We start from the raw sequence: 18,517 nt of genomic DNA on the forward strand, positions 1-18,517 counted from the left end.
CCTTGATTACACAGGTTGCTTGCACTGAGGCAGCAAGAAGTGTAAACAGAGTCCATGGAGGTGAGGTTAGTTTCTGTAATGCACTTAGCTGTGTCCACAACTCTCATCAGTTTCTTGCGATCACAGCAAAGCAGTCACCATACTAAGCTGTGATGCATCTGGCGAGGATGCTTTCTATGGGTGCATTGATAAAAAGTTGGTCAGGTTCAAAGGGAACATGCTAAATTTCTGTAGCCCATCCCTGAGCTAGAAGAGGCACTAGTGAGCCTTCTTGGCTCTGGCATCTATGTGGTTGGACCACAACAGGTTATCTGGATATTCATTTCTAGGAACTTGAAGCTCTCAATCTCACCACCATTGATGTCAACACCGTCCCCATTCATAAAGTCAATGAGCAGCTTTGCTGACAATGAAGGGAAAATTTCTGCCGACACCACATCACTTGCTCTTCTTCTCCTTGTATTCCAACTCATCATTACTTCAGATTCACCCTCTTTAGTCCTATCATATGCAAACTTTAGATAGAATTAGAGACAAATCTAGCTATTGGATATAGGGAGCAGAGTAGTGGCCAATGACATAGTCTTGCTGGAGAACAAGAGATTGTAGAGTGAGTTGGGGACAGTTCCTGGCAAACTTTATGTGCCAAGTTTTATAAAATGATCAAGGCCTGTTGGGACTTGTCTGCGGAGTGGGAGATCGCGAAGTGAACTGGAGAAAGTTCCTTGTGGACTTTATATGCCAGTTTTAAAAAGCAGCCTGTCGGGACTTGTATGTGGAATGGGAAATTGCTTGGGTAATTAGTAACTTAGCTAAGGCCAATAAAAAAAAGTGAGGTGTAAGCAAAGTGGTTATTGTTGGAGTGAATGAGTATTTGAGTTGTCAGGTTTTGGCTTAACAGACTTGGGCTATAACTTAAGCTTGAGAAGAGAAGATGTAACAAGCTTAGGTAGGATGCTAGTTCAGGCAGTGGAATCCTCTTCCTGTCAGATTTTGTATTTCGGGGTACCTAACAGATTCCCTGATGACTACATCTGCAAGAAGTGTATCCAAGGTCAAGGGTCTGGAGCTGGAACTGAATCTGTGAGGCAGAAAACCGAGGAGGTCACACCCAGCATGCAGGTTTCAGATAATAGATGCGTGATCACCAAATTCAAAGTTCAAAATAAATTTATTATCAAAGCACATATATGTCACCATATACAACTCTGGGATTTGTTTTCTTGCAGACATACACAGTAAGTCCAAGAAACTCAATAGACAGTGAAAGACTGCACCCAACAGGACAAACAACCAATACGCAAAAGACAACAAAAGGTATAAATACGAAAGGGGAAAAGAATAATAAGTACAGTAAATAAGCAATAAATATTGAGAATATGAGACGAAGAGTTCTTGAAAGTAACTCCATAGGTTGTGGGAACAGTTCATTGATAGAGCTGATTCAAGAGCCTGATGGCTGATTGTTCCTGAACCTGGCGGTATGGGACCTGAGACTATTATACATCCTTCCTTATGGTGGCAGCAAGGGAAAAACATGGCCTGGATGGTGGGGTTCCTTGATGATGAATGCTGCTTTACTGCGACAGCTCTCCATGTAGATGTGCTCAATGGCAGGGAGGGCTTTACCTATGATGTACTAGTCCATATCCATTACTTTTTATAGCATTTTCTGTTGAAGAGCATTGGTGTTTCTATACCAGGCCATGATACAACTCCACCACATATCAACAGAAAATTATCAAAGTTTTAGATAGCTTCGCAAACTTCTAAGAAAGTTCAGGCACTGTTGTGCTTTCTTCGTAATAGCACTTACGTCTCAGGCCCAGGACAGATTCTCTGAAATGATAACACCAAGCTACTTAAAGTTTGCTGACCCTCTGTACCTCTGACCCCCCGATGAGAACTGGCTTATGGACCTCTGGTTTCTTCCTCCTGAAGTCAATAATCAGCTCCCTGGTGTTGCTGACATTGACTGAGATGTTATTGTGGCACCACTCTACCAGCATTTCAATCTCTCTCCCATATGCTGATTCGTCACCACCTTTGATTCAGCCTACAACAGTGCTATTGTCAGCAAACTTAAATATTGCATTGGAGCTGTGCTCAGCCTCACAGTCATAAGCATAAAGCGAGTGGAGCAGGGGGCAAAGCACACAGCCTTGTGGTACACATGTGCTGATAGAGATTGTGGAAATGTTGCCAATCCTTCTCCTGGAGAAGTAAAGGGAGTCAGCAGTAAGCAATACCTCTTTGGATATTGCTGAGGGGAGGGGGAATGACGGATCAGGGCACAGAAGCAGTACCCAGTGGCAGATGGCTCTGAGGCTCAGCAAGGAAGGATAAAGTCAGAAAGAGCGATAGTGATAGGAAACTAAATAGTTAGGAAGATGGACAAGAGACTCTGTAGCCACAAAAAAAACACAAGGATGATGTCTCCTCAATGTAAGGGTTCAGCATGTCTCAATGTGGCTACAGAATATTCTCAAGAGGTTGTGCTGCACACTGGCACCAATGACACAAATAAAAGGGGTGGAGAGTGAGTACAGAGATTTAGGGAAAATGCTGAAGAGCTGGACCTCCAAGGTTATAATTTCTTGATTACTCCCAGTACCATATGCTAGACAGGGCAGAACAGGATGGTTGTACTGATGAATGAGGGCTGAGGAAGTGGTGCAAGAAATTATAGAGTTCAAATTAATTTTATTATAGAAGTATATATTTGTCACTATACAAACCTGAGTTTCACTTTCTTCCAGGCATACTCAAAAACCCAATAACCATAAGAGCATTAATGAAACACTGCACCGAAAAGGTGGACAATCAGTGTGCAAAAGATAACAAACTGTACAAATTCAGAAAGAAAGAAAAAAATAAGCAATAAATATTGAGAACATGAATTTAAGAGTCTTTAAAAGTGAGTCCATAGGTTGTGGGATCAGTTCAGTGATGGGGGAAGTGAAGTTGAGTGATGTTATCCCCTCTGGTTCCCTGATGATTGAGGAGTAATAAATGTTCCTTAACCTGGTGGTGTGAGTCCTGCAGCTCCTGTACCTTCTTTCTCATGGCAGCAGTGAGAACAAAATATAACCCCAGTGATGGGGATCCCTCATGACGGACACTGCTTCCCTGTGACAGCACTCTGTAGATGTGCTCAATGGTTGGGAGCGCTTTACCCATGATGGACTGGGCTGTATCCACTACTTTTTGCAGGATTTTCCATTCAAGGGCATTGGTGTTTCCATGCCAGGCTGTTGCAGCCAGTCAATATATTCTCTACCAGCAGTTCGTCAAGTTTTAAATGTTATGCCATATCTTCACAAACTCCTAAGGATGTTGAGGTGCTGCCATGCTTTCCTCATAATTGCACTTGTGTGCTGGGCCCAGGACAGGTCCTCTGAAATATTAACATCTTGGAATTTAAAGTTGCTGACCCTCTCCATCTCTGATCCTTGATGAGGACTGGCTCATGGCTTTGGTTTCCTCCTCTTGAAGCCAATAATCAGCTGCTTAGTAGTGAGTTCAGTGATGTTGGAGTCCATTATTAAAGATAAGGTTTCAGGGTACTTGGAAGCACATGATAAAGTAGGCCAAAGTCAACATGATATCCTTAAGGAGAAATCTTTCCTAAAAAATTCCATTGGAATTCTTTGATGAAATAATGGGGACAAAGGAAAAACAGTGGATGTTGTTTACTTGTATTTTCAAAAAGTTTTTGATAAAGTTCCACACATGAGACAGCTAACAAGATAAGAGACCATAGTATTACTGGAAAATACTGGCATGGACAGAAGACTGACTGACTGACTGGCAGGAAACAAAGGGTGGAAATAAAGGGGGCCCAATCTGGTTGTCAGCCAGTGACAAGTGGTGTTCTGCAGGGTTCAGTACTGGGACCGCTTCTTTTCACATTATATATCAACAATTTGGATGATGGAATTGATGGCTTTGGGGCCCATCTACAAAAGATATGGAAATAGATGGAGAGGCAGATAGTGCTGAGGACAAAGAGAGATTGCAGAAGGGCTAAGAAAGATTGGGAGAATGGGCAAAGTGTATGGTTACACACTTTGGTAGAAGGAATAAAGGCAAAGATTATTTTCTAAGTGGAGAGAAAATTCAGAAATCAGAGGTGCAAAAGGGAGTTGGAAGTCCATGTGCACAATTCCCTTAAGGTTAATTTGCAGGTTGAATCAGTGGTAAGGAAAACATATGAAATATTAGCATTCATTTTGAAAAGACTAGAATATTCGAGCAAGGATGTAATTCTAAGGCTTTATCAGGTACTGGCCAGACAGTCCTTGGAAAATTGTGAGCAGTTCTGGGCCCCTTATCAAACAAAAGATGTGCTAGCATTGGAGAGGTTCAAGAGAAATATTCTGAGAAAGAAAAGGTTATCATGTGAGCATTAGATGGCTCTGGGTTATACTCCCTGGAGTTTGGAAGAATGAGGGCGGAATCTGATTGAAACCTGTTCAATATTGAAAAACAGATAGAGTTGAGTGGAGAGGATGTTTCTTTCTGTGAAATAGTCTAGAACCAGAGGGCACAGCTTCAGAAGGATGTCCCTTTAGAAAAAAGATGAGGAGGAATTCTTTTAACCAGAGGGTGGAGAGCCTGTGGAATTCATTGACACAGATGGCTGTGGAGGTCAAATCATTGGGTATACTTAAAGTGGAGGTTGATAGGTTCTTGATTAGTCTGGGCATCAAATGTTATGGGGAGAAGGCACGATAATTTTGTTGAGAGGGATAATAAATGGAAGAGCAGACTCAATGGGCTGAATGGCCAAATTCTGCTCCTTTGTCTTATGCTCTTATGGGCCATCAGTGTTCAGAATAATCATGGCCGAATTGTTGCTACCTATCATTACTGATCTATTGGTCCAGAAGTCATGGATCCAGTTGCAAAGGGAGGTGTTGAGTCCCAGGTCAGGAGTTTGAAATAGCAGCTCATCTCCTGATAACCTTCTATAAAGAAAAGTTTCCACCAGTCATTCCCTCTGATATTCTGGTGATGGACTGGGCAAGATACATTGTTTGGATTTACATCAAATTGTGTTTTAACTTTTCTTTAACACTTGCATGATCCCTCTTAAGCCACATTCAAATTAAAAGTATCCAGTCTATTACTGTAAGTAAAGCCTTTCACTATTTACCTCTGTTGCACATTCTATGAGGCTTTAACATCTTTCTGACCATCTGAAATGAAGTTTTCTTTCTTCTGCTTTTGAAATCCCATTTTAAACAGCTATTTGAAATTATCCTTTCATTTTTAATTGTTTGCATTCCTATACTCAAAAGTCCCTCTATTCACTCCTTTCACATTTTCATATTTCATTACAACATCAATTGTCAGCTGAGACAATGTTGGCTTTCAGGGGAATCCTACCAATCCCATTTGTTTTCCTTGTGATCAATTCTCTCTTCCATGTCCATTACACCTTCTGATTCTCTTGATACACAACTAAACCTACGAGCAACTATAGTAGGCAATTAACTAACCAATCAGCCCTTAACAGTCAAAAATCTAGTAAGTCTCCACAGTGTTCCAGTTTGTAAATCAATTTCTCCTCATCTCAGTCCTAAAGAGCCTAGCTCTTATTTTAAACCATGATTCCTGGTCCTAGGCTCATCAACAAAAGCAAACACTCCAGTTGCATCAAGCCGATCAAGCCCTATAAAAATTTTGTATGTTCTAATGTGACCTATCATTCTTCGAAACATTAGTGAATACAGTAAATGAAAACCAAAAAGAAAATGCCACAGCTGGAATAGTGAAATAGAAAATATTAGAAACACTCAGTAAATCAGGCAGCATATCTGGAAAGAGAAACAGGGTTAATGTTTCAGATCAATTCCCCTGTGAGAATTAAAGACCCATTGTCAAATCAATGATCCTCCACCCACTGTTTCTCTTTTCACAGATGCTGCCTAACTTACTGTATGATTCCAGCTTTTCTTTACATTTTCAGAAAACAGAGTCTCATTCCAATCACTCTCTCCTCTTACAACAAACCTGCCAGTCTTGGAATACTAAGGTACTCCCACTACGGCAAGTACATTCTTTCTTAAGACAAGGAGACCAAAACTGTACCGAATACTCCAGGTGCTGTCTTAACAGACCCATATAATGCCAAAAAGACCTCATGCTGTATTCAAATCACTTCATGATGGATCTAGTAGCATGCCATTTACCTTCTTAATCATTGCTGCTCCTGAATGTTAGTCTGCAACCATTTATGTCCAAGGTCTCTTTGAATATTAACACCAACCAATCCCTCACCATTTAATAAACACACTGTTTTTCAGATCACTTCACATATTCCCCACATTGCATTCCATCTGCCATGATCTCCCACAGTCTTTCAGTTTGTCCACTGAAGCCTCTTTACATATTCCTCCATACTCACAATCCCACCTAATTTAGTATCATCAGTAAACTTGGATATATGGCATTTAGTCACCTCATCCAAACTGATGATGTAGATTGTGAAAGTCTGGAATCCAAGCAATAATCCATCTGCTTAATCTTTCTTTACTATTTGCTTTCTCTCCAATAACCAATATTCAATCAATGTCAGTGAATAACATGTGTTCTAACTTTAGTGATGAACCCATTGTATGAGACCTCATTGAATGCCTTCCCAAAATCTAAATATACCATGCCAACTGGTCCTTTCCTACCTATTCTATTACAGGCTGAAAGTCTCTAGTTTCTGGTACCTGTCTTACACTGGCCCACAGAAGTTGCTTCCAATCATCTTCCTCTGAAAGAACTGTTCTTTTTATGTATAAAAACTCCCAAGATCACTCAAGGATTCCAAGAATCATCTGTAACCTGTTTATGTCTTTGAAATGCTGTTGGCTGAGATTACAAGTGTTGCACTGATTGGTAAATTAGCACAAATTAATACATATACAAGTTAATTTTAGATCTTATTTAGAGCTTAGCTAATCAGTATCTGGACAATGGAATGGATTTCTAGGTTCACCACACATAGCACATTCAGCATCCATTCAGAGAGGCAGTGCAGAGGAAAACCAAAGATGGAATCAAAGGAATTGGTGAGAGAATCAACTTGATAAATTTAGACACTTAAGGTTCAAAGAAAGAAATATGATATGTAATTCTTCTTCTTCTTCTGACTTTTAATGGAGGTTGGCAGTCCAACTTAAGGTGCATTTCCACTGTCAACTGGACTGGGGTATGGTGTAGAGAGTTGGGAGATAAAATAGTTCTTTATCAAATGAAAACTAAATTACCCCCACAAGGCCCAATAAATTGTAAGTAATGAAAGACATTATTGTGAGTTAAATTAAAGTCACTTCCATAACAAAGTACTTAAATGAAAACTATCAACCCCCAAAGATAGTAGTGCAGCCTGCATTGGCTTTCTTTCAACCTTATATGCTTCACATTGTAAAAGAATATGTTTAACTGTTTCATAATGATGACAAAACGCACACACCCCAGAGTGATGTTTTCCAACAAGATATAAGGAATAATTAAGCTTAGCATTTCCAATTCTAAGTTGAATTAATATTCTTCCCTTCTTGTTTTACCCCCTTATCCCATCAATCCAACAGTTTTATGTATTCTGTAAAGGTGTCTCCCCTTATGCCCATTATCCCACAAATCTTGCCATAATTATCTAACTCTTAGACCCACCAACCCCTTAGCTACTGATTTGCTAAGTGGAAGGTCTATATCCACAGTTGAACTTTTAACAGCTTTTTGACCAAACAATCAACCAGCTCATTCCCCTGAACACCTCAATGTGCAGGGACCCGTAAGAAGAGAAAATGTAAACCAATACTTTGAAAATAAAATAAAGTTTGAAGAGCTTCCAGCGGTAAATCTGACCTACTGCTAGAATGACCTGTTTAAGACTAAAAAAGAATCTGAACAAATTACAACTTTGCAACGACAAATTTCCTCCACCCCACTGTAAGCTCAAAATGATGGCAACCAGTTCTGCTGTATATACTGATAAATGGTTAGTAAAACTTTTATTAGAAAAAAAATGAAGTGGGGTTATTGAAAAAGCTATTGTGGGATATATTGCATAATCCAGCAAACATATTCCCAGTGAATTAAGAACTCAGCTACCCAAAATTTAAAACAATCTTCTTGTGATGTTCCAACAGTCTTCCAACACACTTTTAATAGGGTGATCAATTCTCTGGCTCTCAAATTAATCTAGTATGTTAACATCAACTTCAGCCTCCACAAATGTAAGGGCAATATGTGATAGGTAATGAGCCACCAAAAATGAACACAAAATACTTTGAAACTGTGGGCTGCTGGACTTAATTGATTTATTTGAGGGTGGTGGGACTACTGGCAAAGTCAGTGATTTTTACCCATGGCCTTGAGAAGTTGGTCCTGTGTCATGTTCCTAAACATATGCAGATGTTCCAGTGATGGTATTCCTTAGTAATGCTGGGTAAGACATTCCAAGATTTCCAAAAAAAGGATGATTTGTAGTTCAGAAAACAAACTCCCATACATCCGATGTCCTTGTACTTGGTGAAGGTGCTATCGAAGTACCCTAGGCAAGTAACTGCCTCATTTTTCATACAGTACAAATTTCAGCTATAGAGCACCGGTGGTGGAAGAAGTAAATGGAAGTGTAGGATCATAGCGATGATTTGTCCTGGTGCTGAATTTAATAAGCCTTGTTAGAGGGACCACATTCATCCACCTCACGATCACCTTATCAAAATGAGAAATGGATGCTCACAGATTCATAACCACCATCAAAGAGGATACTGGGACCACCACCATTCCCTGAGTCTTCTCCAAGACCCAAACGATCCTGATTGTTGTTGCTGAATTAGAGGTCTGAAGCTCCCTCCAAGAGAGCTCTGGAGCACTTGCCACATAACACAGGCTGCCAAGGTTCAAGGAGGGTGCTCCTCATCATTGTTTTAATGGCCTGAAAGAATGGTCTTGAAAAACAAACCTTCCATTTGCTGTCCAATATTAACATCAATGACTTTAAGAAAACAGTTTCCTGTTCCAAGAAGGAAGAATGTCTTCATAATTATTGTCTTTGACTAAAAACTATTTTTACAATCTACCAGACTTTTACAATCCTAATAAAGTACAGTCAGTCCTCCTTATCCACGAATTCCGCATGTGCGAATTCAACCAACCGCGAATCGAGAAAACCCGGAAGTGATCTTCCAGCACTCGTTGTTCAAGCATTACAGTCTTTTTTTTCTTGTCATTATTCCCTAAACAATGCAGTGTAACAACTATTTTATGTAGCATTTACATTGTATTAGGTACTATGAGTAATCTAGAGATGTTTTAAAGTGTACAGGAGGATGTGTGTAGGTTACCGTGGATTGGGATTGGAAAAAAATTGGAATTTCTCTTACTACGTAAGTCGGAACAGGTACATCCAGTATTATTTAGCGTCAGTTAGTCAAAAGTTTGTCTTAGTATATAGTATATATTTTACCTTTCTATGCATATAAAACACTTAAGAACGTATGTCGCAGTGCCGGGCTCGGGAAGTTCCTGAGTTCGATCCAGTTACAGACCACTTCCGAGCACGCTCTCCATCCGTGCCTGGTTGATGTGGAGGATCAAAACCCCCAAACCCCAAAACCCAATAATTAAACCACTGCGTTGCTTAGTAATAATTGTAGCTTTCATCGGGCAGGGCCTTTCTCACTTTATCCTTTAAAATTGTTCCGACCATTGACCGACTGTAGCCTAACGCTTTTCCAAAGACTGATGGTGTTTCACCTCTTTCAGATCGCTTTATTATTTCCACTTTATTTCAATCGTGATTGTGATTATTTTCGTGAACAGAAACACTGCAGATTCAGAGCTCCGCCACTGGGTCCTAATTTCCACCGCACTGAGACACATTAAATAAGGTCTGGGGTTCCGGTGGATCCTAAGGTCCACCTCATTGTGACAGGTTGAATAAGGGACTTTTTGGTATCTGCTAGGGGTCCTGGAACCAATCCCTCACGGATAAGGAGGGCCGACTGTAATTCATCATCCCATGAAAAGGCTTAAGTACAAAAGTAAAAATACTTACTGTGTTTCAAAGGGACTAGTTCAGGATGTTTCGGTTGTTTCAACTTAAAGTGAACATCACCAATGCTTACTGTGTCTCCTACAAATTTTCAAAAAAGGTACAGTGATTTGTACATTCTCAAATAATCTGTCACTTAAATATGAAGCCGTAACATTACCTCCTGACTTTTGAACTCAATGCCCCGATAATAAAGGCAAGCATACCATGTGCCTTCTTGACCACCCTATCAACCTGTGTAGCCAGTTTCAGGGACCCCAATATCCCTCTGTTCAACAATACTGGTAAGATTCTTGCCCTTAACAGTGTACTGTCTTCTTTGTATTTGACCTTCAAAGGTGACCTTCATATTTAGCCAGGTTAAACTCCATCAGCAAAGTCAGGAAGTTATGTTGCTGCTTTACAAAATTGTAGTTAAGCCACAGCAGGAGTGTGGCAGACATTTCTGGTCACACCATTTTAGGAAGATGTCAAGCCTTTGGAGAGGGTGCAGAAGGTGAGAGGGTGCGTGCTATAATGAGAGGCTGGACAAGCTGGGGTTGTTTTCTCTGGAGTGGCGGAGACTAAGGAAAGATCTGATACAAGGTTTATATGATTATGAGAATCATAGTTAGAGTAGACCAAAAGTATCCTTTTTCCCAAGGTTGAAATGTCTAAAATCAGAGGACAGAGAAGGGGTAATTTCAAAGGACGTGTGAGAAGCATGTGTGTTTTTTTACAGAGTGTGGTGGGTGCCTGGTGTGACAAAAAACCTGTTCCTGTGCTGTACTGTTTTATGTTCCAATTCAAAATTGGATTATCTAGGAACAGCATAAATGGATAGTTGATGGCTGGATGAACTCAGTCCTAAATGACCTGTTTCACTATAGGTATGCCTTGAAGATAATGCCCATGAGTCACTATGGAGCCTACACATTGGCCTCTGTCTGGATAATGACAAAACGGAAGAGACCATCCTTGCTCTCTGAATGTGTTATCAATATACAATGGAGTGGGAGTTACTTAGGAAGGTTGAAGTTGGTGGTTAAGGAATAAAGAGTATTGGTGCTAAGAGAAGGGACTGTGGTTATAGGAATTATAGATAGGAATTATGTACAGGTCAGGGATGAGGAGTGAGTTGATCCGAGAATATATGTGAGAGGATAGTATGTGTATGTACAAGACAGAGTTGAGATGATGCGGGTAGGAATTTATGGAGGATGTACTGATATGGTCAGGATTACATGGATTATTTGGGATAACGATTATATGGGGGTTGTGAGATGATATCAGTAGAGATTTATTACGAGGGAATTTTGATGTTGGTATAGGTATATGTGTATGTAGGACGATTTAGGAGTAGAATTACTCCACCCAGTGTGGGATTGAGGGAGTTTGGAGTCGCGGCCTCCCACCGGTCACCAGCCTCACCTGCTGCCGTCGTCGCCCGTCTGACCCGCGGCGACGCTGGGCGCCAGGCCCCGCTTAGCGGCCGCAGCACTATGTTCCTGAGCCGCCACAGGGCTGCACCCCCGGCGCCTCGGTGTAGCAGCTGCATGCTGGCCCGGGTCGCCCGAGGAGAGAGGGGGAACCCGGCGCCCTCTCCGTTCCCCTCCCTGTTACCGGGGAGGACTGGTTTAGGTGAGGCGCGGGGACGGAGTGGTGCGCTGCAGAATGAATTCCGGCCGAAACGGAGAGCCAGCGTGGAGTGAAGGAGAAGGGGCGGCGGCGGCTGGCGCTGAATTCACACACAAGCCTCGCAGTGAAGGCGGGCACAGAGGGTGCTGGCTGCAGTTGTTGAGGAGCCTTGGGGTCACTCTCTGAGGGCTGGGCTGGTGTTACCAGAAACCGTCAACTCAAGGCGGTCAAGAGGTGGTGAAAGGGAGGGGATATTTCAGCGGATTGTAGAATGAGGTAGAGTAGGGAGGGTTAGATCAACGTCAGTGTCTTGAGTTGGTGCGATGCGGTTCAAAGTACTGGTTTATTGTTGGCATACAGAGTAGAGCAGCATAGAAACAGGCACACCAACCCGTCCCATTCGGTCCACATTTCGATAACAGCCCACCCCCATCAATTTTCTTTTAAATGGTATTATGCTTACTTCAATCACTTCTTGTGGCAGTTCGTTCCAGATACCCGCCACCGTCGTATGAAGTAGTTGCCCCTTTGGTTTATTTTAAAGCTTACACCACACATGAGAGCGTCCCCACAAAATCATTCAGTGTCTTCCCTAACCAGTAGCCCTTGATGAACCTTTATATCCACAATCCGCTGAGGGCCAGATCAGAGGCATTCAAGTCGGGAGACCAAGAAAATTACAAGTGGTCTGGAAAGCCATCTCACGTTGTGAGTACAGTTCAGTGATGGCTGAATTGTTTCCACAACCTATGGACTCGTCATCTCACGTTCTCGATACTTTCTGTTTATTTATTTATTTTTTTAATTTGCACGTGCTGTGGTCTTTTGCACATTTGTTGTCCGCCCTGTTAGGTGTGGTTTTCCACTGATTCTGTTTTGGCTGCTGGAGTTACTGAGTATTCCTGCAATAAAACGAATCTCGGAGTTACATACGTTGTCATATATGTACTTTTGATAATAAATTTACTTTCAACTTTGAACATACTGATACAAAGTCAAGGGCTTTGTTTTGCGTGCCATTCAGATAAATCAAAGGTGGTGAAAAGGAAACAGAATACCAAATAGGGTGTTGCAGTTGCAGAGAAAGTAGCGTTCTCCTGATTCAGGACTGCATTCACTCATATCTTCCTAGATTGCAGTTGGCAGCAACTTCTGGAACATCAGTTTTATTTTTGTTAGTACTTAATACTGTCAGAGTCGTTTCTCCTAACTTAAATAACAAGAACATTCCTGTCACTTTTATTTACGTTTAGCTGCTTAATGTTAATTGTTTTCATTTAATGTGAGTTGTTGTCCCCATGCCAAGCAATGACGAATTTATGCGATTTTGTGATCAACATCAAATGCTGAGAGTGGCATTCCTTCATGCTCATGGTAATCCGTAGAACACTGATTATATTTCGTGGGTCTATGATCAAGGATCAACTTTATTCACCACGTGTACGCACTATGTTAGCAATTTGCTGTTTGTTGGTGTGACATGCAACAAAAACAACAACATTCAATTACAAAGAATTCAGAATAATATGAACATAAAGTTAGAGGTTAAGATACAAATATGGAATGTTGTGCAGGAATACTAGTATGTATTATTTAAACAGCATTATAAAAAGTGGTTTCAAGTATTTATACTGTATTTACGGGGGTAATAGATAGAGGTGGAAGGCAGAGCTACGAGCCCTCATTATTGAAGAAAAGTACAAGAATATAGAATCATAGAGCAGTACAAGACTGAAACAGGCCATTCAGCCCGTCTAGTCATTGCTGAACTTTTATTCTGCCTAGTCCTATTGATCTGCACCTGAACATAGTCCTCCAGTTGTATAGACTGCCTTCATACAATGATGTCAACAATTGAAAGCTCCAAATCTTCATTTTCATTTTACATTCAAGATTCTTCAGTTTCCAATTTGTTGAAGTAGTGAAATGTTTCATTTTTATTCTCAGCCATTTCTGGCACCTCCAAGCCTGAATGTTTGAAACTGTAGTGAGCAAAACAATTCAGAATTGTCTGATTGCTTATTTCTCACCAATTATCAGTGACAAAAATCACAGCTTTTGAACACAAGCTCACGCAAATACTGTGTTTTAAAAAACTGTTCACTTGAAGCACAGTGTTGTGCCTAACAGCCACACAAGAGCACTGTTGTTAGGCAACAATTTCTTGCCCCAATTAAGCTGCATTTTCTTGATTAGTTTTTGTTCTTTAAGAGTTGTCCCAAATAACCAATTAACCAATGACCTAATTAATCAGAATCCACTGGGGTGAGTCATTTAGGACTTCAATGTCTTCAATCACGCAGGCCAACCTGTGAAATTCTCCTAAGCAGAAGGCTATGTATGTCAAGTAGCTAAATATCTTGACCGGACTTTAGAGGAAGATCTCATTGAAACAAACAAAATTCTGAAAAGTAATAGACACCAACACCTTTCCCAAGTGAAACAGCAATTTATTTCCATTTCTTCCAATTTACTTTAAGGATAAAACAGCATGGAACCAGGCTCTTCTGCTCAACTGGTCCATGCTGACCAGCTAGCTCTCCTGCATCTTCCCTGCTCATCCTGCTTGCCTGTGTTCAGCCCCAAACCTTCCAAGTCGCTCCCCTCCATCTACCCATCTCAATCTCTCTTGAATCTTACATTTGTACCCGCCTGGCCCACTTCCTGTGGCAGCTCATTCCAGGTACTCACTACCCTCTGAGTGAAGAAGTTACTGCTCAGATCCCTTAAGTCTCTCCCCTCCTATCTTGCATCTGTGCCGTATAGTTTTGGATTCCCTGATCTTGGGGGAAAGACTATGTAAGTCCAACCTATACATACCCCTCAGGATTTTATAAACTTCCATTTTCCCATACACCAGCCTGGCCAACCTCTACAAATTACTCAGTTTCTCCAGTCCAGGCAGCATCCTCATAAATCTCTTCTGCTTCCCCTCCGGCATGACAGTGTCTTTCCCATAAAAGGGTGGTCAAAACTATATAATACATCAAGTGAAGCCTCACCAATGACTTATCAATGTATGGAAAGTATGTACCCTGCACCAAAACGCAGTGCCCTGACTGATGAGGGCCAGTATGCTAGGCACCTTCATCTCCAGCCAGTCTACATGAGCAGCCACTTTCAGTGAAAGTGCTCTAAGGTCTCTCTGTTCCACAATGCTTTTCAATGCCCTGCCATTCAATGTATAGGTCTTACCCTGGTATAGATGTCCAAAATGTATCATCTGACACTTACCCAAGTTGAAAACTATTTGCCATTCCTCACAACACACACAAAATGCTGGTGGAATGCAGCAGGCCAGGCAGCATCTATAGGGAGAAGCACTGTTGACATTTCAGGCTGAGACCCTTCGTCAGGACTAACTGCCTACTATCATCAAGCCAATTCAAAATCCACCATGTTAGCTCCCCCTAAATCCTATACCATTGAATCTTCTAGATAAACCTGCCATGCATGACCTTGTCAAGGGCCTTACTGAAGTCTCTATCTATAACATTCACTGCCCTACCTTCATCTATTCCCATAATTACCTCTAAACCAGAGGTCCACGAGGCAGTCCTCATTGGAAGATCAGAAGTGGAGAGGGTTAGCAACTTTAAATTCCTGTGTGTTAGTATTTCAGAGGATCTGTCCTGGACCCAGTGCAATTGTGAAGAAAGCATAGCAGAGTCTCTACTTCCTTAGGAGTCTACAGAGATTCGGCATGACATCTAAAACTTTGACAGACATCTATAGATGTGTAGTGGAGAGTGTATTGACTGGCTGCATCACAGCCTGGTATGGAAATACAAACGTTTTTGAGTGGAAAATCCGACAAAACTTAATGGTTTTGGCCCAGTCCATCACAGTTAAGGCACTGAGCACATCTACATGAAATGATGTTGTAGGAAAGTAGCAACTTCATCAGAGACTCCCACCACCCAGGCCATGCTCTTTTCTCATTGCTGCCATCAGCTAGAAGGTACAAGAGCCTCAGGACTTGCACCACTAGGTTAAAGAACAGTTACTACCCCTCAACCATCAGGCTTTTTGAACAAAGGGGATAACTACACTCACTTGCCCATCTATTGAGATGTTCCCACAACCAATGATGTCACTTTAAGAACTCTTTATCTTGTTATCTCATGCTCTCATTATTTATTGCTATTTATTTATATTTGCATTTGCATGGTTTGTTGTCTTCTGCACTCTAGTTGATCTTTCATTGATATGGTTATAGTTGATATTCTGTAGATTTGCTGAGTATACCTGCAGGAAAATGAATTTCAGGATTGTATGTGGTGGCATATATGTATGTAACACGCTGTAAGGTTTCACTGCTAATGTAATGGCTTCTTTGTAATGCTCACTTCTGAGGTAGTAGTTTCTCTATAGCAGCAATGTTTGGGTTATGGCTGGAGATAACAGGATGCATGTTAGCCAATAAGAGATTGTCGCTGTGTCTTGTGATTCTGGAAGCAGTTGTTTTTGCCAGAGGGAGAGAGAGAGATGAAGAGAGAAGATGTGAATGGAGAGATTTGGTAGACCGCTGGATGGGGTGGACTGGGAGTGGGAGTCTGAATGTTGGTGATGCTAGGAGGAGACTGATGGTGGAAGAAGGACCACTGAACTGCGTGAGCTCCAACTTTGTGCACAGACTGTTTATTATTATATCTTACGATTTGGGCCCTTTTTTCTTTTATATTTTGTTTCTCTACTAACCATATAGTCAAAGTAAGAGTTATAAAGCTTAATCATTTAATCACATATTGTATACTGTTTGTTATTTTGGGGTACTGATTTGTAACAGGGACACATCGTGCAGCATCCACCCAAATGAAACTTCTTAAGTTTAGCCAGGCCGGGGGTTATCACCTCCAATATTAAGCCGCTAGGTGAAGCGAGTGTTACATGTACTTCGATAATAAAATTTATTTTGAAAACCTCCAAAATATTCACCAGGTGTGACCTTCCATGAATAAAACCATGCTGACTATTCAGGTGTTGATTATCCAAATGATGTTAGATCTTGACCCTCAGTATTTCCTCCAGTAACTTCCCTACAAGTAAAGTCAGGTTCATCGGCTTGAACAATGGAACTACTATACATTAGCCACTGTGCTGTCTTCTGGAACTTTGTCGGTGGCTAACAATAAAGTAAATATCTCAACAAGAACTTCCACTATTTCTTCACCAGCTTCCCATATGGTCTGAAGGTGCACTTGGTAAGGTCCTGTGGAAATGCACTTCAAGGGTGAAAATGCCTTTTTCCTTGTAATATGCATATGTTCCATGACCTCACTAATTATTATCTTCATTTCTTTGTCATCCATGATATTCTCCTTGGTAAACATAAAGGAGGAATAGACACAAAACAAAATCTTGGCCATTTGCTCTGGTTCCACACACAGGTGACCTTGTTGGTCTTTAAGGGGACTTAGTTTCACTTTCAGCACCCTTTTACTGTTAATATAACTGAGAAATTTCTTGGAATTATCTTTTTGCCTGCCAAATTCATCTCAACTCCTCTTTTTGCCCTCCTGATCTTCCTCTTAAGCCTGTTCTTAAAATCTTATATTCATCAAGGGATTCATTTAGACGCAGCTGTGTAAAGGCGATGTACACTTCGTTTTTTTTTCCCCTGATCAAAGTCTAGAGCCTCAATATCTCTCTTCAGCTATGGTTCACTAAACTAGGTATGACTATTTTTCAGCTGGGGACATGACTTAGGAAACAGTCAAAGTGTTTCTCAGCAGTTTTTGATTTAGACCCCACATGTGACCTGCAATGGACTGGGCCTGTTCCAATTAAGTTCTGAATGGTTCTGTTCATCATTCGCAGTCTTTAGGGAAGGGAATGAATCAGCTAAGTGTACGGGGTCAGCAGTGATTCTATGTGGGAAGACGGTTGTTGTGAGTTTCAGAACTGTTGTAGCAGGATTGCAGGCACTTAGCAGCTCTGCAAGCAGACACTGAGGTTTGGCAAAAGGTCAAAGTGCTAGGAAATGTTATCGTACTGATCCAGTGACAATAAAGAAATGGTTGTGGAGAGCACCTTATAGTGTTCCACACTATAAGTGTTCCACAACATTGCCAGTGATGTGTCTGGCTTGCTCAGAGATGTAGCTGGTAGAGAAGAGACACATTAATCAGATTGATAAATTGTTGCAGGGAATCTGATAGATTGTATATGGTTATAGTGGACTCAGTAGTTAAGTGGTTAGATATTGAGCCCAGTGCATCAATCATGCATTCTGCTTTTTATCATGAATGATGTAACTGCACCTATTCCAGGTGAATTTCATCACTGTCCATATTTGACCACTATTGAGTGACGCAGCTGGTAGAGCCACAGCTTCCAAAGCTCCAGGTCATTCCTGATGCTGATTGTGGAATTTACATGTTCTCCATGTGACCACTTGGGTTTGCTCTGGATGTTATTGTGTCCTCACATACCTCAAAACCGGATGGGTTAGTATTTAAATGGCTAATACAAATAGTCCCTAGATTTGTTGTAGAATCTGGGAGGGAGATAATGGAAATATGAGGAAAATAAAATTGGTTAAATCAAGATTAGCATAAAATTGGTGCTCTACATTCAGCACAAGTTCATGGGCTGAAGTACCTGTTTCTGTTCTGTATCTCTATGACTCTATGAATCTCTGTCTTGAGGGTTCAATTGCATTGGCTTTGATAAGTATATTTGACCCTGTTTCAACTTATTTCTCAATTTTTCTGGGTTTGTTGATGTAAAGATTCCTCACAATAGTCTTAATCTTCCCATTGTGGAATGGTCATAGAGTCATGCAACACTATTGCAAAAAAAAAACCCAGGCCCTTCTGCCCATCTAATTTATGCTGA

General features: G+C 41.1%; 1 protein-coding gene across 1 annotated transcript in view; it reads right to left on the reverse strand.

Annotated features, from left to right (window-relative positions):
• Positions 1 to 11,930, reverse strand: part of vwa8 (von Willebrand factor A domain containing 8) — a 476,539-nt gene extending 464,609 nt beyond the window's left edge. Inside the window, exons 1-2 of the mRNA XM_059967797.1 lie at positions 11,471 to 11,930; positions 10,064 to 10,141 (exon numbers count right to left, since the gene is read on the reverse strand). Coding sequence (XP_059823780.1) covers positions 10,064 to 10,141; positions 11,471 to 11,597 — 205 coding nt within the window. The 5' untranslated portion in view covers positions 11,598 to 11,930. The remainder of the gene's footprint in view (positions 1 to 10,063; positions 10,142 to 11,470) is intronic.
• Between the last annotated feature and the right edge of the window lie 6,587 nt (positions 11,931 to 18,517).

This window comes from Hypanus sabinus, chromosome 4 (genome assembly GCF_030144855.1).
Source record: "Hypanus sabinus isolate sHypSab1 chromosome 4, sHypSab1.hap1, whole genome shotgun sequence".
NCBI classification, from domain to species: Eukaryota; Metazoa; Chordata; class Chondrichthyes; order Myliobatiformes; family Dasyatidae; genus Hypanus; species Hypanus sabinus.